Source organism: Acartia tonsa, chromosome 8 (genome assembly GCF_053477335.1).
Source record: "Acartia tonsa isolate MP-2025a chromosome 8, ASM5347733v1, whole genome shotgun sequence".
Taxonomy (NCBI): Eukaryota; Metazoa; Arthropoda; class Copepoda; order Calanoida; family Acartiidae; genus Acartia; species Acartia tonsa.
The window spans coordinates 18785626-18812505 of record NC_137267.1 but is presented as its reverse complement, the minus strand read 5'-3'; the positions used below and the strand labels follow the sequence as shown (position 1 = coordinate 18812505).

The window sequence follows — 26880 nt, the reverse complement described above, 5'->3', positions numbered from 1 at the left end:
TCTATATCATGTGATTTGGGAAAAATTAATGGAACAACACCAAATTCTAAGGACATCATTCTCACAAAATAAGTTTAAATACAGCCATCTCCCAAACGGCTGGAGGAAGCAAAGTGACCCATATAAACTTTGAAATTATTTATTAAACACACTGCACAATTTTTTTACCTTTCTAGCTTTCATAGAAGCTGAGATACAAAGATCTTGAAAAAGTCAGTCTGACTGTCGGTTATGCATTTGTAATAAGATATTGACCAGCTTTCTGTATTTAAATTTGTTTATTTCACGATACTTATTGTCTGAACTAATTTTCTATGCTTATTTAAGGAATAGTTAGGACAGGTTAGGATCATGACGCCCCCTTTTCAAGTTTTTCCAGTGGATTTGGCCAGTTATATATAGTTATAATTATAATTTTTATTATATATTTGAACCCAATTTTGCTTAAAATATTACTGAAAGCATCGCTTGTAATGGATGTGATAGAACTTGATTTCAAAAATATCTAAATTTAACATTTGTATTTTTTATTTACATAGTGAAAAATATGATGAAGTTTTAATCATATTGACTTTAACTAATATCATTTAACATTTTCCAAATATATACAATTTTCTTTTGACAATGATATAACAAAATTACAGTTTAAAAATAACAAATCATAAGTTCAGTAGTGAATCTATTCTAAAGTTTGCCTTTATGTCTATCAATCTCTATCTCACATCAAATTATTGCCCTCTTTTTAAATTTTTTTTCTCTGTAATCTTCTTTGATATTTATCTTAACTGATTGCATTAAGACTTTTTTTTATTGACTTTAACTTTTACACCCATTAAAATTAAAAAGGTTTTAAAATGATATTTAGGCACCCAAGGACCTCTTAAACAATAGTCTCCAAAAAGTTATCCTGTTTGATCTGTCTCACTTTAAAATTTAGCATATTTTATACAATTTTCATTGGATTTTAAAATATTTGTTATTCAGCTAAAATATTTTTGTATCTTTATTAGTATATATGAAAGTTTAGCTAAATTTGGGCTTAATCAGATTAAGATATGTCTTTCTTACAGTATCATAAAATAATTTCCAGACATACTAAAGGTTTATATTCCTATAGATGAGAGGTCAGTAATCTTTTTTCATTTCCTGTTGATGAATGTTTGTTTTCTTGTAAATTTAAACATAATTAGAAATATCCTCCACGCCTGACGGCTGCTTTTTCATTGGCGACAATTTTTCCCGTATTTTTGAGATGGGAATTAAATATTTCTTTGTAAATGGGGTAGATTGTTTCTTTATGGATGCTTCGTGTTCAATTAAGGGCTCTGATTGGTTGTTTCTGTTGTTGATACGGCCTGATTTGCCAGCTGATATGGTTGAGGCAGTGCTGCCACCTAACCTGCAAAAAGGACACTTCAATTGCAAAAGAAGATATTATGTTTAGAGTTTAACCCAGCTGTAACCAAAAACTGAATCAAATCAAAAAAAATATTTGGTAATTTCAGCAGATTTATTTCGTGATCGTAGTAAAGGCGATCTTTTTTCTGCCCCCCAAATAATATTTTTAATTTACTTCGCCTGTTGCCTATCCCTTATTTCGGTGTTGCATTTTAAGTGTTGAAACAATTTTAAAAAGGACGAAAAAAGAATAATTTCAACCCTGTGTGCCATTTTACCCCAAATAAATTTCAGAATTAAATCAACTATTGACTTCTATATTGATTCAGTTTAACAATGGGGTTTTGTTATTCGTTGGCACAACAACTTTGGGAAATTTTATGAATTTTGATTGGTTGGTTCATTTAGTTGAGTGTCCAAACACTTCAACCACTAATGGTAATCTACAGAAGCGATAATTTTGTGTATCATTATTTGGGATATACATCAATAAAAGGCAATTGTCTTATCCCTTTAGATCCCTAATTTTGCTTACCTTGTAGAAGAAGTATTTGAAAGAAAGGTATTGCTGCCAGGACTAGAACCATTGTTAGGACTGTATGTTCCCGCAGGGCTACCTCCAGACGGGGTTCTGTACGTATTCCTGAAAAGAAAAAAGTTATATAAAGGAAAAACTATGTTCAAATATTTTTAGTCAGAATATTAAAATACATTGATTATGACAGATTATGAATGTTTACATATAATAAAGTTTTATTTAAAGCATTGATACAAGGTAATCTTCACCAGAATATGTTGCTAGAGGCAGAATCTAACGCAAACGTAGAGTGCAAGATAAAATTGGATAATTAAAATGTATAATTATTAACCATAGGAACTTGTGGTGCAAGGATCAAGCCCTATACAGAAAACCTGATGTACTGAAGTAAATTAAATTTAAATATCGATATTATGTTAGACATGAAAGTCGACACTATAGAAACAATTAAAATTGCATATTGACAGTTTTGATGGTGTACACGTACGTACCTTGGTGTTCTTGGGGTGTTGCCATTCCATGGACTATTTGATCCAGTAACAGATATTCTAAAATTTTTATTACTTTATTTTTATCCCTATCAATGGCAAACTTTCAAATCAATACCATATAGACATATATGCGACGCTTTCTGAATTGCCCTTAATTTTTACAAGAATTATCATGTCAAATGTGGACATCTCTCACATGCATAAATTAACGTGGAAACGGTCTAATTGTAGAAATACTTTGCCTTTTAAATAAGAATGTGAGTGAGAAACGGCAAACCTGTAACTGGCTGGGGCTATGTTGAAATTATTTGTATCCTTCCTAACTAACACTTTCCCACTAAAATAAATAGATGTAAATTTTCAACTACTTTAATAATAGAGATAGTTTGGAAAAAAAAGGATCAAGCTTCGATTTAAATTAAAAAGTTATTAACTGAAAGTGCAAATTGGTTTGTTAGGTCAAAAAAAAATGCAGCAAGTTTGTAATTTTAGACTTGTTATAAATTTTGCGTTTATTAGGCGGGCGGCAGCCGTTAACTACAAAATAGACACACAATGCTTATTTCTTAAATTCATAAAATCGCTATTGACCTTTTTTCAGTTACTTGGTCTTCATCTGAATGTGGATTGATTGGGGAGGCGGTGGCTGTTAATACATTCGTGAAGGAACTAGATAAATAGATAAAGTAATTGATAATAATTGGATGGATGAATGGATGGATGGATGGATGGATGGATGGATGGATGGATGGATGGATGGATGGATGGATGGATGGATGGATGGATGGATGGATGGATGGATGGATGGATGGATGGATGGATGGATGGATGGATGGATGGATGGATGGATGGATGGATGGATGGATGGATGGATGGATGGATGGATAAATGGATGAATGAATAAATGGATGGATGGATGGATAAATGGATGAATGAATAAATGGACGAATGAATAAATGGATGAATGAATAAATGGATGAATGAATAAATGGATGGATGGATGGATAAATGGATGAATGAATAAATGGACGAATGAATAAATGGATGAATGAATAAATGGATGAATGAATAAATCAATGGATGAATAAATGAATAGATGGATAAATAAATGGACGGATTGATAAATAGTTAGATAATTAGAAAATAAATATAGAAATGGTGTAAAATAAAAAGAAACTATGTATTTATGAATAAAAACTTATAAATAAAGCACTTACTTAGATGACTCATTTCTTGGTAATGGCGTCACTCTAAAAATATAAATTTATCTTCATTGAGATAATTAAGTTTTTATAATTTATTTTTATTATAATTTTCAATGTTTTTCGTAATTTCTCAAAAAATACACGTGATGTCATAAAAATGAGGGATTATCCATTTTTCTTTTCCACTTCTCCTTTCATCTCCCTCATTTTTATGACGTCACATTGGGCGACTTTCTCCATTTATATATTTGCCAAGGGGGTCCACGTAGCGCAACTGAAAATTTCGACATCCATCTTATTTTTTTATTTTTTCTACTTCCCTTAATCTAGAATTGAAGGGGGTGCGGTCTTTATAGATTGTTATTTTACACCCCCTTATTTATATGTTTATGTCTTTACATAAGAAGCATACTCAAAATTAAAAAATATCTAATTTTTTTGGAACCTAGTAAAAGTGGCAGTGTGCGCAGTTTGTAAAATATAATGAGAGTGTCAAAAAAGAACCTAGTAAAAGTGGCTGACTCAGATTATGACGTCAAAAAAAATTAACCAATGAGAGGCCACTATAAATTTTACCATTGGTCGATTACAGTGTATACTGGCCTCTCATTGGCTGATTTTTTAGACGTCATAATCAGAGTCAGACACTTTTACTAAGTTCTTTTTTTGACACTCTCATTATATGTTACAAACTGCGCAGATTCGAGAATGCTGAGCGGCTTGAAAGTATCATCCACACATCGCCTAATCCACCCTAAGCCACTATAAGCTACACGCTGTAGAAATCGCGCGGCTGTCGGACTTTGGATAGCTACAAAACACTGACCTATAATCGGCTGGGGCAATAAGGCAAGTATTTGTGCCCTGACGCTTCATAATTGCTCCGTGTGATCGCCTTAAAATAGAAAAATGTAAATTAGCTGAACAACATCTTGTCAGCCACCTGTAAGCCTAAGGAAAATCAACCTTTTATAATCTTAAATAACAGCTGTAAGTCCTAAGTTCTAAACCTGACCCAATCCCTCTTTTCAACAAGGATGACAACATCCATAAAAGCGAAGCTCTGAAACGATATGACAGACGAACATTAACTTTTGTTGAGTGTCAGAACGGAATATACAAAATATGAAAATAAAAGGTTTGACAAAATTATACGTAAATTTGTTGCAAAACTTCTTAAATATAGAATTCTGTTTAAAGACATACTGACATTTTTAATACTTGATTATAGAGATGCTTAGCTCATAATATTGTACCTTATTGTAATAGGAATTAGTAATCAAAAAATCAGATCGATCGGATGATTTTATCACATAAAAAATTGTTATTCAAAAAGTACAAAAATCAACATGTTTAAAATGGACGTACGGACAGTCTGGTAACGATTATAGAGTTGCTACGCTTTCTAAGTCGTACCTAACTACTACAGGAATCACCATGCAAAGTTTGAAATCGGTAGGACAATTTTAACATGCCTAAATTAATGAATAAAAGCTAACTATCTCGGACGGACGTACGGACGGACGTACGGACCGACCCTAATTATAGAAAAGCTTCGCTTTTAAACAAGGATGACAACATCCATAAAAGTGAAGCACTGAAACGTTAGGACAAACGGACATTAACACTTGTATAGTGTCTAAACTGAATTATCAGAATATAAAAGTATAAGAGTCGTTGCAAAATTGTAAGTAAATTTGTTGAAAAACTTCTTGATACAGGATAATGTTTATTGAGTTTATGGACATACTTACATTTTTAGGATTTGATTATAGAGTTGCTTCGCTTAAAATATTGTTCTTTGTTGTCCCAGGAATCAATATACCAAAAATCAGATCAAACGGATAATTAGATCACATAAAAATTTGCTGTTAAAAAATTAGAAAAAATCAACATGTTTAAAATGGACGTACGGGCATTCTGGTAATGATTATAGAGTTGCTACACTTTCTAAATCGTACCTAACTACTACAGGAATAATCATGCAAAGTTTGGAATCGATAGGACAATTCTAACATGCCTAAATTAACGAATAAAAGCTATCTATCTCGGACGGACGGACGGACGTACGGACGGACGTACGGACGGACGTACGGACGGACGGACGGACCGACCCTAATTAAAGAAAAGCTTCGCTTTTAAAAACAACTTCAAAACGTTCAAAAGTATAAATTTGAGGATTAGTCAAGGTTGACTCACGGCTGCTGAGTCCTATTGAATTAAACCTTAAGTAAAACAGGTTGAAACAATATGACCACATTATTGGTTTAAAAGTGTACTATATTGGAACGAAAAAGCAGCCTATTTATTTTCTAATAATAAGTCTGCAATATGTTAAAAGGTAAAGATGGAGTATCCAATTATATTATTGGAAGATATTCGTCTTCTAGGAATTCCTTATCAAGCTATAGACGGATTACTGTGTATAATCGACCATCTAAAGCAATATATGTATACCATTCACCTTGAATAAATTCTTCTCTCTAATTCTGACAGGTTGACATTCTCAGGTATGGCTGAACTTATTGGGGATTTGTTCAATTCTTCCTAAATATATATGTAGTAGATTATAATATATCTTCATAGGCGGAGTTTGTCCTTAATTTAGGAAAATAAACTTGTGTTAAAATCAATACTTTTAATTGTAAGTCTAAACAAAATTTTACATAAATGTGTTGCACAAATTGTTAAATACAGGATTCAGTAAAAGGACAAACGTTAATTTTTAAAATTTAATTATAGAAATACCTTTCTTATAATATTGTACCTTGATGTCTTAGGAATCATTATTTCAATTATCAGATGAATATGATATGTAATTAAATTATATAGAAATTTGTTGTCAAAAAGTTAAAAAAAACAGCATGATTTTAATGAACATACGGAATTTCTGGTAACGAGTATAGAGTTTCTACGCTTCTTAAATTGTACCAAATTGTTATAGAAATTATCATGCAAAGTTTGAAATCAATAGAATGTTTCTAACAAGTCTAATTTATCGAAAAGAAATAACCGTTACAGACGTACGAACGGAAACTTACATTAGACACAGCGTTGGAAATGGGAAACATTTCATCCAAATGATTTTCTAGAAAATTCTTGTCAACAGTTTGAGAGCCACCCACGTCAGGTTCTAACCTTCGGTATCTACAATTTCAATAATTAGCAGCTACGCCTCTAGAGGCTTCTAGAGACATTTAGAGGGTGTGGGGGAGTCACTTCCCCCCTCATTCAAAATTTCATTTTTAATAAAAAAGAAAAAAGGAAAAAATTGGGGAGGGGATTTTTTTCTTAAGGCGATTTCTCTTGGAAGGTTGGTGGTGTCCATCCCATAAAATTATCATTAACATTAACAGCACCTATGGAAAGTTACTTTGTAAAGGAAAACGATATCGGTTCAGCGGTTAGCGAGATTCTTTGGTTCAGACAGACAAAATCCACATAGACATAGACTGAAACTTTTAAATAAGGATAAAACAAGGATGACAACATCCATAAAGGAAAGCTTAATTAAACCGACAACAAACGAAAATTGAAAAATATAGAAGAGCGAGAGCACTTTTAATAAAGCAACAGAATGTTTGTTTGTCTATTCCAAAGGATCTCGCTAACCGCTGAACCGATCTGGTTCTCCTTAATAGGGTAGCTACTCATAGGTCCCGGGAAGGTTTATAACTATTTTTGGCGAGGGTACCACCACCCTCCCAAGAGAAATGTCCGTAGATAAAAATACCCGCCCACAACAAAAAATAACTTGTTATGTCTCAAATATTCTACATATATATATATTTAAACGTTTTTATTTATTTATTTCATAAACGTTTTTAATTCTTTTTCGGAGAATATGTTTATTATTCATTTTGAAGAATGTATGTTCATTGTAATATGCTATATATTGAATTGAAAAATGATTGTATGCTAAATTAAACAGGGAACATGATTTTCCCGGATAATATTAAAGAAAAAAGTCTGGAATTTCTCAAAGAATAAGACAACAGACGATGAATTTATGATAGCAAATAAAATCACCCCTTTCTTAAGTTCAAATTATCGGTTGAAAAGTTTAGAAAATTGAAATTATAGAATATTTACACCAACGAATGCGAGAATATGTTTGGGTACCAGTAGAATTTACAGTCCAATGCCAATAGCCATATATTATGCATGTCCATCCATCTGTAGTAGAGAAACTGTGATTTTCTCAGCTGTTACCAATGGTATTTGTCTGAAATATTAGGAAAAGGTATAAAAAGTATTGTACCTGTATTTAACTTGAGTATTTTTGTTGCTTCCATTATGATCAGGGCTGTACTCCTCTACATCGACAGAAGCTTCCTGACAACAAGTTACTTAATTGTCTGAAGCTTAAGGTCTCAGTAACAGCTGTATTGACAAGCTTGTGCTTCTTAGAGAATATGTCAATTGGTTCTGGTGGTTTTATATTATTTTCAGAGGGTGGATGTCCAAGGTGGGTAAGGTCCGCTTCCAAAAATTTTCCCATACATTTAAATAAATTAATTTTTTTAAAATCAAAATGCTATCGGGAACATGATTTTCTCGACTGCTATTAAAGATAAATGAATGAATTTTTGTGAAAGGATATATATTTTAAAATTGAATCTAGAACTCAGCTTACTTTGCCTGTCGGTCCGTCGGTTATACAACAAAAGACTTTTTGTAAAACTTTCAGAAGATTTGCAGTGTCTAAAAAATCAGCCATGTGACGTCATGAGGTATTATCCATCTCTTTTTTAGGGGTTTTCTTTCCCACTTCTCCTCTCATCACTCATTTCAATGACGTAACGTGGCTGATTTTTTTTGACACTTTGTAAAGCTGCAAACTTTTATGATTTTCTATCATTCTTTCCAGATTTTTTGTGGCCAGTGAACATTTGCTTTGTAGTTAACTTTGTCCGTATGTCAATCTTTTTTTTTCCTGCTTTGCTACTTATGGATGTTGTCGCATTTTGTAAAAAAATTTTTGTATATTTTTTGATTAATATACTTTACCTTAATATCTTGCATGGAGATATCAGGACCCTAAAAAATAACAAGAATGAAAACATGGCGTTATTGATGGACGAACTGACAAACGAAAATAATGTGTTATGTAGCATGTTGCTCATTGGCAAGGAGATCCTTTCTACTTATCTCATATAACAGAAAAATATATCCTCTCTCACATAGAAATTCCATACTGGAAAAAAACTTATGTAAAGAAATAATTATTTTACCTGTAAATTATTAAGTTTTGAATCTCTTCTTTTCAAGAAAAAACTTGCTGAGTGAACTAAAATACACAAAAAAATATTCCATAAATTAATTTACATGCAACACTGTAAACAAATTGAGATAGTTAGGAGGATAAATGTTTGAGAAAAATTATAGTTCTGGATTATTGGATTATATATCAGTCCATAAAGGAAGGACAGATTTAATGCGAAATATTCAAATAATGTCGCACATAAAAGAAAAATTCAGTGACTCTACTTTTCCTATTCGAAGACTTGGTAGCACCAATTGTGGCTAAACCAAATTTTTCTGTAACCTTTTTCCTTTACTACCAATATTCATGTATTCTTTAGGTTCGAGATCTCACCCCTCCCCCTAAAAAAAGCTTGGACGTCCTTAGTAAGGACTATTCATCTTTTTATAGTGTTGTGGCTGGTTGTCAGGGAGGATAGGGACAATATTATCCATCTATCTTGAAAAGCAGCTGATAAATTCACGTTCTCCAATACTGATTATAACAAACAGACAATACATCTATAGGGCTGCTTCGCAATTCTATTATCTGGTATTATAAGAGGAAAATTAATTTCTACATCACAACTGTATTAAGTTAAGTAAGTAACAGGGAGGGAGTGGACAATAGGCTGTTATTCACTCGATCAGTCCTTCCAATCCAAAGGCACTTTCACGCTAGACGCTGTTTATAACACTAGTCCCAAAAGTTGTATAATAACGTTTTCTTATTCGTTGGCCAAACAACTTTGGTGAATGTTATTGAATTATGATTGATTGATACTTTGAGTAGAGTGTCCATCGTTTCAATGAATAGCCCATTGTTATATACCTTTAGATCCCTGTGTACGTATACTTATATAATTTTATTGTAATTCTAAATATTTTCATTAAAATAATTGTTCAAAGAATCAATGGAAAAGAATACTTAAAAATTTTTATTTACTCCTCATTCATTCGAAACCGATTAATATCCGGTGGATTAGATCCGGGTCTCATCCAATCGAAAAATTATGTCTAGCATCGTATTGTATCCAGTTTTCTATAAATATAAAAATGTACATTCATAAGATTTAAACCAGTTTTCTAGCCTGTGCTTTCGGTATCTCTGGGCTAAAAAAACTGTTTTTATCTTATAATTGTACATTTATATACGCAGAAAGCTGTTATTATACGATGCGAGAAGAAACAAAATATTACCTAATTTCTTTTCAGGATGATGAGAAGAAAGCTTTTTCCTGAAAGAATGGTAATTTCTTTAATGCGATTTTTTTATTTAAATAAAATAATAGAGTGGGGGCAGGGGTTAAAAACTTTATGTTCTAGGATTAGTAAGTTTGTCTACTTAGCAACTTTTTAATCACCATCGGAATATCAGATAATGTCAGGTTTGAGGGTTTGTCCATATAATAATTTTTAAATTGAAAATCTGTTATTGTTAATGTTCGTTGGTTTTTATTTGTATGGTTTAAAATATGATTTTTGGGGTACTTTCATCAATGTTCTTATTTAAGTAAAAGGTTCTATCTTACAGAAGTTTTACATTGACAGTTTTAGACAGCAAAACAAGCATTTTTAAAATTCCCATTTTTTATGAGTTAACCTTCCTTATTACTTTATGTGTATTTTAGAAAAAAAAGAGACAACCCACCTCAATTCTTCAATATCTAAAGACTCAGGTTCTTCAGGACCAGGGGGTGGAGGGGATCTCAGTACCTTCCTGTCAGGATTCATGTTTATACAATTGGTATATTACCCTAGATGGGCTGTCAAACACAATCATCCAACTTAATAAAAGGAACTTTAGCAGACGAATACTGCTTTTCACCTATGTATATCAAATTTATGATAACTCATACAAATAACTCATCTCGTACAAAAAATGTACTAATTTTAGACAATAATATTGCAGTATTGATCCTACACTGTTTTCCTAATGGTTTACTAATAAAACTGGAATTATTCTTATAGTTTTTTATTTCACCATCTGCGGATAGCGGATGCGAGAAATGACTATTAATTAATCTTAATGTGTTATAACTGAAGCAATCTAGTTTGTGTCGACTGTATAAATTTAATTTCCTGGAGACTCTTTCAAACTCTTTCATTTCTCCATTCCCAGTGTCACGGTCCTCCATGGCAAACTGGATACCCCTGCGGTCATGTTATATGTTGCAGCGTATCATAGTCAGCTTCCCGCGGATATTAAAATGAAAAATTATAAGATTTAAACCAGGTTTGTTAGCCCCGAGGAGAAGAAGGACAAGGCTAACAAATTTGATTTAGTTTATGATTTTTATTTAAATATTCGTGGAAAATTGTCTGCAATATGATGCTATTCATGGTTTTTAAATTTGTCTGAGAACTGGTTATAATCTAGCGGATATCAATCGGTTTCGAAGCCATACTGGAAATATACAGGCCTTAACAAGCGAAGCAGCAGTAACTTTAATATCCCTGTAACAAAGTAACAGAATGTTTGCTTGAACTCTTCATGTTTGTTGCAAAGGATCTCACTAACAGCCTAACCGATATTTCAGGAAAGGTCACTAATTATTTTTGTAAAATTCAACCTCTAAAGAAATATTGCTTCTAGAACAATTTGCACTGGAATTTAGGTATGAATTGAAAAAAAAATCAAATAAGATTTTAAAATTACTTGATCATTCTTTCAGCCAACATGTTCTTCTTAAGAATTGTCCTAAAACAACATAATGTAAATATTTAAAGATGGAGGTTTAGCCCCTAAATGAAAACTATTTATTTTCTGTTACTTAAGACATTTTATCGTTTTTTTTTACTAAAATATTGTCTTTGGTGATAATTTAATTGGTAATAAACTAATAAAATTAGAAATTTGAATCACGTGATACAGAAAATCAGCTGATCATTTCAGGATCAGCTGATTGTATACCTGAGGGAAACCGTAGATTTTCCATCATCCTCTTGTTTGGAATTCTGCCTTTCTACGGTGCTTCGGTCCTATACATTTAAAGATTAGAAACATATTTTCAATAGCAGCTGATAAAATTACATTTCTCATATATCGTGACGGACTGACGGAAAAAAAGAAATTAGTCAGTCCTTTTTTTCTTTGTAAGCCTCCTCCCTCCTTGAAGTTGGGATAGTTTCAATCTTATGCCCATGTGAGGCCTAAACCTACTAAGTCTTAACCCTCCGGTGCCTAAACTAGCAAACGTTAACCTACCACCCCTCCTCCTACTTTCATTTTATTATAAATAAGGGGACTTTAAGAGAAACCGCTGCTTACCTCTTCCGCAAATGATTCCAATTCTTTTTGTTCTGATGATGCTATTTGTTCTGTACTCTGTGATATTGAGTCTTTCTTTTCTAAATTAAATAAACAAATAACACCACAATCGACATATTATTACTTGGATGTTGCACCAGATTTTCATGTAATCTGATAAAGTGACGCTCGCAGCTTGCTAAAATAAAACTACCCAAAATCCACCCCCTTTATCCCCTCCCCTCCTACTGGATGAACGAACTGACCAATAAATGGTTTCTATATTAGCAAGCTAATTTGATGACAAATTTCCCCTGTCAATATATCCACACATATCCTAAATCCATTACCACAACTTAGAATTTTCGAATTTTTATAATTTAGCGCTAAAATGAACCAATCACGTCACTTCCTGTCAAAATAACAGTGATTTATTGGATATAGGTAAGGTAGATTTCAAACAGCTACTATTGAACGTAGTCAACCTTGTTGTCACTAAAACGAATTTTTTTTACAGTGCCTATATGACGTCATACAATACAAATGACCAATAACAGGCAAGTACATATTTTAATTGGCAATTGGCATACCAGCATGACATAATTTTTCAAAGGTAATATAAAAAGCTTCCACTAAAAAATCTTACTTGAGAGAAGTCCTAAATTTTGAGGATTTCTTGGTATAAGATGAAAACTAGAAACAGATCTGGCTAACTTTGGCTTTTTCTGAAACATAAGTATATTAGTTATAAATAAAGATATTTCTGTTTAACTTTTATGTTCTTTTTATCAAATAAAGAAAACATATTATTATAAAAGCAAGTAGCATTTTGATTTTATTTATAATTTGTTTTCATAAATTTTCTGTAAAGTTTTTTTATGTTGGGGCAAGAAATCCTCCTCCTTATTTTAGAAAGAGATATTTTTGCCCTTAATTTATCCTAAGATGAAATACAGAAGACCATTATTTACTTTGCTACTCTATAATCATCCTTGTTGGTATGTATGTTCGTACTTACCACACATCTAGAACTTTTAATATTGGCTACAATATCATCATTAGATTTGGACATTGTCTGATCAAACGTAGGCAAATCTAGAAAAAAGTTGAATATTCATCTGTGTATCAATATCAGTTATAGGCATCTTAAAGGGTAAATCACGATCAACAAAATTATCCTTTTTCGAAAATAATTTGATAAAAATTCCCAAAGTTTTAAGCCAGTAAATTAATAAAACTTTGGGTACTATTATATGTAATTTAATGTTGCACATCTTTCACCCTGTAAGTTTACTTTACCTAGAAAGTTTTTAGAAATGCCTTCAGCCGCTGATTCTTCAAAATTATCTCCGCCCTAAAACAATACAAATCTTTAATTAACAGAAGCAGCAGTTTGTGTCTGTCTATTTTTATCATACTGAAAGATTATTTTAGGGGAGTGTGACTCAACCCATACAAAAGAAATCCTCTTTTAAAAATAATCCTTTCAAAAAATCTTAACTTTTCAATTTTGAAACTTTTGAAGGTGTTGTGGTGATCAACCTTCTTTGCGCAAGATAGAGGGAAAGATAAAGGAATTGGACGTAACTTTTATATACTTATATGACAAAAAGATAGACAATTATAGTGTAGCTTTGCTACTACAAACTTACTTCTGTATCATCTGCCGTGTTAAAACCTCCTAAATGTTCTGTAGATTTGGATCTTGTCAGCATGGACTGCAAATAAATAAAGTTAAAATTGCTAATTCTTTAATTACGATAATGGTTTTAGAAAGAAAATAGCAAAGGGCAGGTATTAACATTCAATTGATGCATTTTTTATATTGCTGTTGTGTTCTTATGAATAAGAATGAGATACAATTATAGGATGTGTAAAATTGTTTTATTTTTAACATATATTGGCGTCGCCCTTGTTTACACCTAGTGGTTGCGCCCATAACATAATCTGTATTCGAAGGGGAAGCTATGGAGAGGAGAAAAGAATAAAACAATATAAATATTAAAATAGCCTAAAACCATTCAAGGACCTATATGAAGCTTTCCTATAGCAGGTTTTTAGGTTTAGTGAAATCTTAAGCTACAAACAAAAGAACCTTACTACTTTATATAATAGTATGAGAAAAAATCTCCTCTTCCCCTAAAATATTTTATTTTTTACAATAAATAAACGTAAACAATTATATCATATTCACCTTTTTTGTATCAACATCAAAAAGATCATAGCATTTTCTTAAATTTTCATAATAAGCCTTGTTCTTTGCTTCTATATCTTCACTGTTTCACAATCATACTCATTTTATTTAGCAATTTTCTATTTTTATTCAAAATTTGTAATTTTCGGGACATCTAATGAAAATGAAAAAAATAAGCTTGTTTTCTTTTTCATAGTATGAATTGGCATCATTTTTCACCTGTGTAGATTTAATCATTTCTTTAGCCATTTTTCTCACCCAACATAACCTATCCTAACCTGAGGTGGATTCTTAAAAAAAATTTGCCCCACTAATCGCTTAATGGGGCAAAATTGTTTTCGTGAAAAATCCACCAAAATCACAATAAAAATCTACAAAAATGAAACAAAATCATATGTTAATAACCCTTCTATGAATATGTTTAATTTATGTAGATTTTTAATTTTTCACGAAAACAATTTTGCCCCACTAAGCGATTAGTGGGGCAAATTTTTTTTAAGAATCCACCTCTGATCTTTATCTTATTTTTTTTCTCCAAAAATAATGTGTTGTTGAGGAGGGTTGAATTCTGTGCTTGAATTTAGGCTTTAGAAGGGAAACCGGAACAAAAAAAATGACAAAGTCAAACTCTACATTTCAATTTAATAACAGGACATTATTTATTGGTCAGTTCGTTCATCCAGCAGGAGGTAAGTAGATAGGGTAAGAGGGGGATAATTTTTTTAGCCAGCTGCAAATTTTATTATTTAGAGTACTTAATAATCTGGTGAAAGATCTAAGTAATAATTAATTATTCTTTAATAAATTGATGATGATCCCTGTCAATCATTTTGTTGGTATGATTGTTTGCCACTAGTCTACTGATATGGTACGTTGTTGCCAGGGTCTACAAAAACGAAGCTTTTTAAAGTGCCTATTGAAAATGACGTCATACCGGCCTGCCATTAGCCAAGTAAAATGTAAAATGGACTGCCATTAGTAATTTAGTCTTTGTATTGGCCCTATAATTGGACATTTGTGTTGTATGACGTCATTTTTTCAAGAGCTTCACAAAAAAAAGGATGACAACATCTGTAAAAGCGAAGCTCAAAATATTAGACCGTTAGACAAACTAATATTAGAAAATGTAAAGTATAATCGAATTCAAATTTAAATTTAGACTTGACTTTAACAATTATGATGCTTCACTTATATATTTTTTCATAATTTGCATATGAGTATTAAAAAAAATATGTGAATAGGATGATCAAATTTTATAAAAATTATTTTTAAAAAAGCTAAAATGTCATCATAAATCAACTTACTACTAAAAATCAAAGTTAAAATTACTTATTTATTTTATTTATTCTTTGTAATACTCTAACTCATCCGCAAGTAGCAACAAAAATATTAAATTAATTTTAAAGTTTACATCAAACGCTTTGTGAAAGTCAAACTGTGTCAAACTCACCTTGGCTATCAGCGCCAGTCTGGAAGAAGAGCGGGAAGGAGCTTGTTTAGGAGTTTTTAGGGATTCATTACCCAGCTGAGAGTCTAGCGTTACAGGAATTGCTGAAAATAAAAGATGTAATAAATATATTGTATAACTCAAAGTTTCGTTCCATGCTTGTATATTATGCAATATTGATAACAAGATAACTAAGCAATAAATAATGATGATAAATTATTAAAAATGACAATATTTGTGAAAGTATATCTTCTGAATTTTTTTAGTAGTTTTAAAAGAAATTGCCCTGAATGGTCCTTGTACTATACTTAGAGTATGTCTGTATGTCTATCAATCTATATTTTTTCCTTTCTTTCTTTCTGACTATCAGTCTTTCTGTATTAAGTATAACTGTACATATGTATGCATCACTCATTCTCTCTTTCTAATATCTAGCCATATGTACTTTGTACGTCTGTCTGTATGTCTATCTATCTTGCTTTCTGTTCTATCTAAATTCTATCTTTTTATCTATCTAGCTATCTATAAAACCACATGTCAAATATTAAGTATAACTGTACATTACATATGTATGCATCTATCTTTCTTTCTTTCTAATATCTAACCATATGTACTTTGTACGTCTGTCTGTATGTCTATCTATCTTGCTTTCTTTTCTATCTAAATTCTATCTATTTATCTATCTATCTATCTATAAAACCATATGTCAAATATCCAGTTGAATATATCGTGATTTTATCCAGAATTTTCTCGTCAAATTGAGTTAAATGCCAAGATATCCTAAGGAAAAAGACAATGTGCAAATGCTACAAATGTATGTTGTCATCCTTGTTTAAAATAAAACACAAGAGAAGATAATACTAACCATCTATTGAACTCATACTACTGGCTTGAGATTGAATACCTACAAAAAGTTAAAATATTACACTTAAGACAACAAAATGATTTTTCAGTATGGCTTCAAAACAATTAACATCTGCCAGTTTTCAGCCATTCTGAAAAAAGCATGTATATCATCGTATTACAGACAATTTTCAACAAATATTAATCTAAAAATCATAGATTTAATACTAATCTACAAATTTAAAAAAAATCCCTTAAATTCTAGGCTCGTGGCAGTTTTTTCAAATAGGAAAGAAAGTATTTTCCCTCCCCTTACACCAAATGTACTAAAACCTGCCTTTGTGTAGCTGTTTAGGAGATCTCTCTGGAAGGGAATATGGTTTATATTTGTAAACATACAAACAGATAGATATCCTAATACTATTTTAAGTTATTATAAGTTGAAAAATAAAAAAAAATTTCTTATTTAATTAACTGAGATAATTGAAACATTCTTTAAATATCAAAATAAGTGGTTATTTTGAGATTTTTTTCAGAGAAATAGTGCTTACAGTATAATTAAAAGCGAAGATATTCTATATAAAGTAAAGCTTTGAGGAATTTCATCTTTCATGTTCTTGTAATATTATGGTAAGTTGAAAATTGAAATAATTACAGTTCTATTTTATAAGTCCTTACGTTCGTTTGTTTGCTGTTTGGACCATGGATTTAAAGGGATGAAGACAATGTCCGATAAATTAATGTACATTGTACATCCACAATGATGATACACAAAATTATCCTTTAGTGGTTGAAACGTTTGGATACTCAATTTAATGAACCAACCAATCAAAATTCAATAAAAGTCCCCAAGGTTGTTAAGAAAACTACATTTTAAAGTATCTAAATAAGCATCTTATTCTTATTATTGTTGAGCTTTGCTTTTATGGATGTAATGATCCTTGCTGTATGTATACATATATTTAGTCAATATTTTTAATATAGAATATTGCTTACAGATAATAAGATACATGATAATCAGATTTTCCTGCACGAGAGAATTTCATTTTATGTATACAACGTAGGCGCATGCACATAATTCTACCAGGGGGGGAGGAGGAGGGGGGTAGGATGCAGGGAGATCATGGTTGTAATATCAATTTTAGAGGAAGGGGGTGCAGTAAGCTGATAAAAAAACTTAAATGTTGAAGGTGGTTGTAATACACCCCTCCCTCCCTTAAATTTTCGTTTTCGCCTTTGGCCAAAACCCCACTTAAATTTAGAATTTAGAAGTAAATTATCTTTTATTATCAGTTAATCATAATATTAACTATATTTTAAAACTTCATGTCTTGCAAACAGAATTAGCTAAGTAAAAGTTTAGTTTCCATGATTGTTAGTCAGAGTAAATTTTCCTCTTTTTATGAGAAAATTTCTTTTCAAGCAATGACGTTTTTACAGAAAATGTACTAAAAACAGATAAGCATTTTTTAAAATTTTAAACACGTCAATTGATTAATAAAATTTTACCCTCACGTTTTAATCTAAATAATTTAAAAGCTATTTGCAAGGACGTCCAAGGGGGGATAAAGGGGTGATTACACCTCCCCCCCCCGCATAAAAATTTACCCCTAACCATTTAGGAGGGGGTATTTACCCCCCCCCCCACAAAAAAAAAGGCCGTGTAATTAAACAATGCACTGGGTGTGTCTAATCAATATCTATTCAAAAAAGTAAAATTTTACTAATTATTAAGAATTTATATTTACTTTTAATATATTTTTAAGCAAACAAAGTGAATTAAAGTACAAATGTTTTGTGGCCATAAAAAAAAACAGAAAGAGAAAGAAGAACATATATAAAAAAGAGCTTACCAAGTGCCAAGGCATGTCCATAATCAAGATCAAATTCTACCATACAGTTTGATAAACTAAATAATAATTGAAATATAAATCAATGAAATTAAAGGTATTTTTCATATAATCTTTATATGATTTCCAAATACACAACGGATAATTTTTGGTGAAATATATAACTTTGCTAGCAATCATTGATGAGTGAAAAATATCTATACAAAAATTGTTCTATACAGAATATTTTAGGGGGTGAAGAGTGTCAAATCTTTTCCTTTCAATAAAAACAATTTCTTTAAAATCTAGGATGTCTATGATCCACAACTATAACACAAAAGTGATTCTCGTTAAAAATCATCCTGTTTTAAATGGACGAACGGACTTTCTGGTAATGCTTATATAGTTGACATGCTTTCCAAATTGTATCAACTGTTACAGAAGTAAAAAGCAAAGTTTCAAATCGATGGGATAATTTAAACATAAAAAACAAGAGCTATACGTTACTAACGGACGGATAGACTCTAATCAGAAAAATGCTTCGCTTAAAAAAATACCTATGAAAGCCATTATTTGAATAAAGAATTTCTTCTGGAAGATCTATTTCATCTGGTTCTATAAAGTTCTGCGGCAGTACGCCACTAGCAGCTGGTACCATCATTCTAGATAGATAAATAAATATAGTCCACATAGAATGAACAAAAGTTTATTTGTAAAACATCATGTTTCATGCAATTAAGCAATCTTCAGTTACAATTTAATACTGCCAATAATATTAGCATTCATAGATTTTTTCAATAAAGTTTAGAGGATTTTAAAAAATATTTGAATTAGAAATAAACATAATTTTAAAAAAACTATCTTGGAACGGCAGTATCAGGTATCATTAGCAGCCAGGTGTTCAGTGAGAAGGAACTTGTCTCTGTGTCTGCACTTGCTGTTGATCTCAGACCTCTTGTTGAGCATGGTGACGTCATTGTTGAACATGATCTTCACCTTCTCTAGGTTGCAGAGTTTGCATGCACCGGAGCTAGGGTTGTAGGTTGGTGCTTGCTGCAGGATGGACCATCTAATGTCATAATTGGTTTGATTTCGTTTCAATGACCAGATGAATGATGATAGGCTGGTTTTGTGCTCTGCATTGGCATTGTTAAAGGATGACTTGTGACCAGTAAATCTTTCTTTAAAAGTGTTACCAGTCAGGCCAATGTATGTAGCAGGTTTGACTGCATTGATGACTTCTGCTTTGTATACCAAGCTAGACTTCAAGCACTGGCCTCCAACGGGACACACAGCTTGGCCACCACGGCAGTTGCACAATCTTGCAGGTTGAGTGTTTGCAGCAGCTGTATCTTTGAGTATGAATTTGTTATGTCCAGCTATGATGGCTTTGATGCTAGGCATACAACAATAAGACACTTTAACTGTAGAACGGTTGAAGTACTGTTGAAGAGGTGTGTTCTTAAAATGTTTATCAACCGACAGTAAGAATTTCCTTGCAACATTAGTTTTCACTGTTTGACAGAAAGGAGGGTTAAACCAAATAACCTTTCTTCTCCTGCACCTTGTAGTAGGATGGCGTGGCTGGTGGGGAGAGTAAGTAAAGTCATCATTGTAGCCAGCTGAATTTAATGCATTTTTGAAAGGAATTTTCTCAGCTTCAAAGTTTAGAAATTCTACTTGAAACCATTTTGGGAATTTCTTTCTTGATTTTAGCAGGATGGTTAGATTTCGAGTTTATGTAGCTGAGGTCGGTATTTGGTTTCTTGAAAGGTCGAAAAGTGTTGGCATTTAGGTCAAAAAAGGCATCCAAAAATTCGGTGCTTGTTATATTGCATTCTATTGTTACTTTCAGTCCTAAATCTTTAAAAAGTTGAAAAACTCGTTTTCTTACTTGTTCAACCTGTGGACCAGAACCATCAAGCACAGCAAGACCATCATCTCGGTACAGACCAATTTGAGGTTGTTGAATGATGTCACCAAGCTTGCTAAGGATGTAGAGACCAACTAATTCACAAGATTAAGCACCATCAAAACTTCCCATGGTTATGTCAAAATTTGGTTGTGATTTTTTGATCCAAGGATCTTCATTCAGGTACAAAAATGATTTCATTGTGTTTTGCAAAGCTTTGAGTTCCACAGATGTAAAATTATGGTACTGCTTTGACCAGTTGATAACAATATCATAAAGTTCTTTACTGATTGAAGGGTAAAAAGAAACGACATCAAATTTGAAAAATGTCAGCTTGTTCTTGTTTTGTAGGCCACTGAACCATTCAATAACTTGATCAGAATTTTGCCAAAGGTTGAGATTTGTTGATGATTTAACTTTGCTGACTGCAGTTTCAAGGATGGTTTTACTGACCTTACCAACATTTGACTTAGCAGGATTGAGAAGTCTGTACTGCTTTCTGTCAGGAAAGTTCGGTTTGTGGTCTTTAACTGTTACAAAGGCTTCTTGTTTTATGTATTCATCAACCCTATCAGCTATACCCAATGTAGATGTAATTTCAGAAGCTTCTTTGTTTACAAGGTCAACATCAGATTCATCAGCTTTCTTGTATTCACTTGTCACATTGTTATGCAGAATTGTTTTATAATCATCAATGGGTACTGTGTACAAGTTTCCAGTTTTATCAGATTCAACAATGATGTCTTTGGAATCTTTGATTGTTTTGATTGTTCTTTCTAAAGATGTTTGGAATTCATTGTTGACTTGCCTGAATTCAATTGATGTAATAAGCTTGTAAACATCTTCCTCAAACGCTTTAAGCTCGTCCATCTGGGGAGCCCTGTTGGTAGTTTTGAATCCATAGTTGTTGTTGGTGTTGGTTGGTTTTCCTTTGACAGCAAATAGCTTCCATCTCATTCTTTGAATAAAACTTTCTACCTTGGCGATGATGATAGACTGATACTGCTTCTTGTTACCCAAGGGAATGTTCTTCAGAGAGTGGTTAAAATGAAACTTTTGCATATTAGTTTCTATGCTTTGATTTTCCACGTAAAAAGATCTCAACTGTAAAACCAGGAGAATACTCACGTAATAGATGTATTTTAGATACATCAGCAACGGAGAAAATGCAGAGTTCTCGACACACTATTAGAACTAATAAGTATGGAGATATATATAGTCCACATAGAATGAACAAAAGTTTATTTGTAAAACATCATGTTTCATGCAATTAAGCAATCTTCAGTTACAATTTAATACTGCCAATAATATTAGCATTCATAGATTTTTTCAATAAAGTTTAGAGGATTTTTAAAAATATTTGAATTAGAAATAAACATAATTTTTAAAAAAATAAATAAATAGATAGATAGATAGATAGATCAAAATGAAATAATATATATATATGTATACAAATTCATGTAAATATGAATAGATAGATAGAAAGACAGACAGACAAATAGATAAATATATAGATGTATACAAATACACATATTGATAGACAACAGACGAATGATAGTATTGTTATAAAGACGGATAGATAGATATTTTTCTATACCTACCGAAACATATCTAAATTTTTCTCAAAAAAAAATAACAATATCACTAAAATGCCCACGACTCTATGTTGAGAGATAAAAGCTTACTGGTTAGTTTGAATATCCGATATTCTAATTTAATTTTGTTAGAGAGAATATGATAACGTGACTAATAGAAAAGGGGACGGAATATTTGAGGACAGGAAGACATATTATAAAAGATAATAAATGAGAGTAGTAATATGATGTTTTTTTTTGTATGAATCTTCACATAAATTATGAGGTGGTTTTAGGATTTTTTTTCTCGATTTAAGCCTTTGAAAGGAGTTAAGCTTTTATCGTCCCCCTTCTTACCCCTTTGAATTAAGAGAATTTGCTAGTGGCGCAAACGCCAGTAAGAAAAAAGTGGTATTATTTTACAATTCTGAATTATGAAAAAGTGAGGTTGTATTCTATTGCTTTACGTCATTTTAGGTAAGGTTATGTTGGGTACTACCCAACCCCGCCGGGTTACGACTTCCCCGCAGAGGAAAAAATATTTCTGAACTGAACAGGGACGACGACCACGTAAAAGGCGAAGCAAAACAATTTAAAATCAATCGTACAAATAAATTTAAACATATATTGAATGACTACAAAAATATACATTAATTAGTCACAAAAGGATTTAAATTTCAAAATGCAGGACATTGCTGTAATTTAAATCTTACATTATTGAAATAATTATCACAAAGATTATTTCTTACCATTACAGAAATCCTCAAAAAGGAGCTGAAATTAATAGGACTATAAATCAAAATATTTGAGACAACCACTTATTATAGAAAAAACTACTTTTTGTTCTTTTTATCGTTTTGTTTATCGGAATATAATATCCTATCTTTGATGATTGTGATATAATTTGAAAAAGAGAATATATATGGAGGATTATTGGGAATATGTATATTAAGGGATGGAGCTATGTGTGCTACACTTTATAGAGAGAAAGAGACCACACTTGTCTTGAAGAATAAAGGGAGAAGTAGGTTGCGCTAAAAATCCGTAAAGGTGTGAGTTTTAAGTCCTAAAAATAGTAGTAGAACGATAATATTCACTAAATATGTGTATTTTTTATCGAAAAGAACTATAGACATTTAAAAAAAAAATTAACATAAATTTTTTTTCGTTTTACTACTTTTAAAAACTTAAAACTCACAACCTTTACGGATTTTTTAGCGTAACCTACTCCTCCCTTTGTAAAAAAAATTTAAAAATGGTTGACCTCCAAAAATTGTCTCCATATGTTATCTATTTCATGTAGTAACTGTTATTTTACCCCAATAAATACAAGGAGGCATGAAAACATCCATAATTAGCAAACATTATGAATTAAAAACATCATAAGTCAATATAATTTTCAAGATAAATTTCAATTGTTTATTCTTCATAGCTTGATTAATAGATAAAATGAACAGAAAAGCTATAGAAACAATGCCTATTTGGAAGGGAAATCCTTTATACAATTTTAACCCTTAACGGTTTTTTCTATCTCATTTTCTGTGTGTAAAAGATAAAGAGCCCAAACTGCTTGACTTTTTAAGTGTGGGTATGAGACATAACTGAGAGTTGAAATTTTTTGAATATCTCCATCCTGGCGGGCACAGGATGCCAGCAAACCTGGCAGGGTCATCCAGGTAAAGAGCAAAAATATTTTTTTGACTTAAACAAAGCATTTTACCTTACCAAAATACTAAAATATCCTCTAGTAGTACATCCTCATGTTAAATACAGGTATTCAAGTCAATTTTAGATTCCAGGTATGATCCTGCAGGTTCTGATCCTCCAGGTCTCCAGAAATCTTTAAAAGGCTCCTCTGGCCGCAATTTTTGACTTAGAGACTTCAAATTTTAAACTTAAGCTTATCTCACATGTCTACATAATGTATTAAAATTTCATAAAGATCCGCCGCCGTCTTCCCGCCGACCGCCGACTGCGGCAGCTGGCAGCTGCTAAGTACAGCTGCGGCCGCTGAAATTATATTTTGATATTTCAAATATAAAATTTACATAAAGATAAACATTTTCTGCAAAAAAATTTTTATTCTAGCTTCAATATAAAAAAATTACAGCCGTTTGAAATTTAAAAGTAAAAAAGGACCTAAAAACAAAGGTTGTTAAATAAAAGGGTGAAGGAAGCGAAAATTGACCTTGACTTACTTAAGGTCGGAAACTCATCACAACACAGGGGACTTGCACAAAATATTTTAGCCCTCTAGCTCTAATAGGAACTGAGATAATAGGGGGGGGCGTTGAACGCCCCCCCCCCCCCCCCCCCCCGACTGATTAAGGTGTGGCAAGGGGCCCGACTGTAAGGGGTTAAGTTATCTTTCTTTAATAGTAGCCAGGAAAATTGTATTATACTCAAAGAAGTCAATTAATCTCCATAGTTTTTCTAAAGTTTTTAAAATTAATGGTCAAAGTAAGTTGCAGATTAGATTCTAAGCCTAATTTATCAATAGCCGCCACAAAAGATTTAGCATACATACACTGTGGAACATTATATTCCAATACTAATTAAATGTTAATTTTAAAGATTTTACTTTATTCTAAAAAGTATAATACAATATGAACATTTAATGAAAATATTGAAATTTTGAAATAACAAAAAAAACCTAAATTTTTCTCTGGCTAGGAGTGTTTAAGAGAGTAATATTGCATGTGTTTATTGGAAAATTTACGTCAAACTGATAACAAATATGAGAATAGTAAAATTCTACCAAACTATTTTAGTCATTATTTTATAATTATCTGTAATCATTCAATTAACAAGGATGACAGAAAGGGAAGAGAAGAAGAGTGGAGAGGAAGGAGCATTAAAGAAAAGGAGAAAATTGTAATTTTAAAAATAAGAACACATGCACAAATACCTATAACGCAGCTTCATTGTTTACAAAATTACAATTAGAGAATAATTAAAGGATTACCTTGCAAATGATGATGTTGAATTGAACCTAAAATCAAATGATAATTTAGATTGAATTTTACGGAACGGTTTGTCAAAGAACGATTCTTATTATTTTCACTTTTGAAATAAATCATATTTGCCGATTTAAGTGCTTCGTCTTAGCACATAATGCGTCTTTCTAATTTAAAAAAAGGAGGAAGGGTGATTTTTTTCTGGTGTTAATTGATACCTTAGAATAGGTTAGGTTAGGTTAGGTTATATTTGGTACCTCGTAGAGTTATGGCACCGCAGGAGGACCAACCCACAGAGGTTATGCATGGAGAAAAAAACGGTTAAATTTTTAATTTATTAAAAAATAAAATGTGGAATTGTGGTTCATGGACATTAGGTGCTTTATGATTTGCCGTCAAAAAATGAATAAAAACAAGAACAAACCTTGTTGGATAGAGTCCAGCAAACCAGTGTGGGTCTGATTCCAGATAATCATAATCTAAATCAACTATATTTTATTGATACAAGTCGAATATTTTTAGAATACATTTTGTGATTCCTATAGCATTACACTGTTAAAAATAATTTTTTTTTAGCATCAGATAATACTATATATTCTTCACATTAATGTATAGTATCAATCCGTAGGTTCTAGGAAAAAAACCTTATTATGATACAAGGAAGATTCCAATACTGTATGGAGTAATACTTAGTGTTCTATGGAGTAACATGTAGTACTAAATAATGTATTTGTCTGTATAGTATTATCCAATACACTCTTTGGAATAATATTCAATATGGTAGAAGTAAGTTTTTAATACTCTCCTTCGCAAGTTTTGATACCCTCTATCATAATTTTTGATACTCTGTAGAGTATGAAACTGTTTTACTTTGTATGAAAGATCAGTTTATAATATATGATTATTATATGTATATATACATTTTGTTATATCAACAAACATACCAAGCAGAGCCATAAAACATTAATTTCAATGTAAATTTAGTAAAAAATGACTTTAAAGATGTTAAGGACTAAACATTATCCTTAAAAATAAAAACTATGGTCAGTCATAATTACAAAAATTAAAACTATAAATCTGAGCATAAATAGTAACATTTCATCTTTGTCTAAAACGACCAAGCAGAAACACTTCCATGAGAGGTGTGCACGAATGGTGTCTGTTTCAATTATTCTTTACAGTACAGATTCGTACCCTAGAAGGTATGAATAGTTACTATTTTAATAAATCATTCTCTTGCGTATTGTCTGATACTCTACAGCGTATCAAATAGTACTAAATTTATAAACATTTCTACAGCATATTTTCCAGTACACTAGAGTGTATCAAATAGTACTATTTTAATAAACATTCCTGTAGCGTATTTTCCAGTACCCTATGGAGTATCAATCGATACTAAAAAAATGTATTGGTTCTGTATAGTAATAATTATTGTGTTATATAGTATTACATAGTGTTATATATTAATTATATAGTTGTAGCGTACTTACGGTTCCAATACTCTCCAGAGTATCAATTGATACTAAATAAAAAAATTATTTTTAACAGTGTATATGCAGACATTTCAATGGAACTCGGCACTTTATCGACTAATTCTATAATCATTGAGTTAAATAATCTAAGGAATCTTTTTTAAAAATCACCAGGTTGTCTTACAGCAGACATATATTTTAAATTATAGAGAAGCTTTCCTTTACATTGTATCCAGATAAATAATAATTCAAAATTCACGAAACCTTAGAAAATATTTTTTTCAGCAATTAGCTTTTTTTGTAGTCATTTGAATATATATTTACTAAATGCGTAGATATGGCACTTTAATAGCACTAGCGGCTTCGCCCATATCCTCTAGGGGCTTTTTTTCCCCAAGAGGTAAGAATTTTTTTTTTAAATAAGTACTACTGGTGCTGCCAAGTAGTAAGATACGATTAATAAGTTTACCTTTGCTAGAATCTGAAGTATTTAATCCTGTCATTTCTTTCATTGTATTTTCTGAAA

At 31.5% G+C, this 26880-nt stretch overlaps 1 protein-coding gene across 1 annotated transcript; it reads right to left on the bottom strand.

The window, feature by feature from the left end:
- Positions 1-510: 510 nt before the first annotated feature.
- LOC145326169 (uncharacterized) lies at positions 511-26880 on the bottom strand. The gene is made up of 31 exons (XM_080169314.1): positions 26824-26880; positions 25307-25361; positions 24891-24917; positions 18997-19101; positions 18464-18519; positions 16633-16671; positions 15771-15871; positions 15143-15206; positions 14321-14406; positions 13779-13844; positions 13426-13480; positions 13145-13221; positions 12773-12851; positions 12148-12227; positions 11791-11858; positions 11536-11577; positions 10962-11030; positions 10528-10599; positions 10077-10114; positions 8867-8922; positions 8643-8672; positions 7894-7967; positions 6674-6779; positions 6097-6179; positions 4459-4527; positions 3645-3677; positions 3019-3096; positions 2705-2764; positions 2428-2484; positions 1934-2041; positions 511-1399 (listed from the first exon to the last, which is right to left on the bottom strand). Exons 1-31 carry the CDS (start codon positions 26864-26866, stop codon positions 1177-1179), a joined length of 2199 nt encoding a protein of 732 aa, XP_080025440.1. The 5' UTR covers positions 26867-26880; the 3' UTR covers positions 511-1176.

Bases quoted from the DNA above. Each gene is read 5' to 3' on its own strand.
- LOC145326169 (XM_080169314.1), bottom strand. From the start codon at position 26,866: ATGAAAGAAATGACAGGATTAAATACTTCAGATTCTAGCAAAG. The intron at 24,918-25,306 runs GTTTGTTCTTGT...ATTTGATTTTAG, and splicing joins GCTGGACTCTATCCAACAAG to GTTCAATTCAACATCATCAT. The intron at 11,578-11,790 runs GTATACAATCAG...ATGTTGTTTTAG, and splicing joins AAATCTACGGTTTCCCTCAG to GACAATTCTTAAGAAGAACA.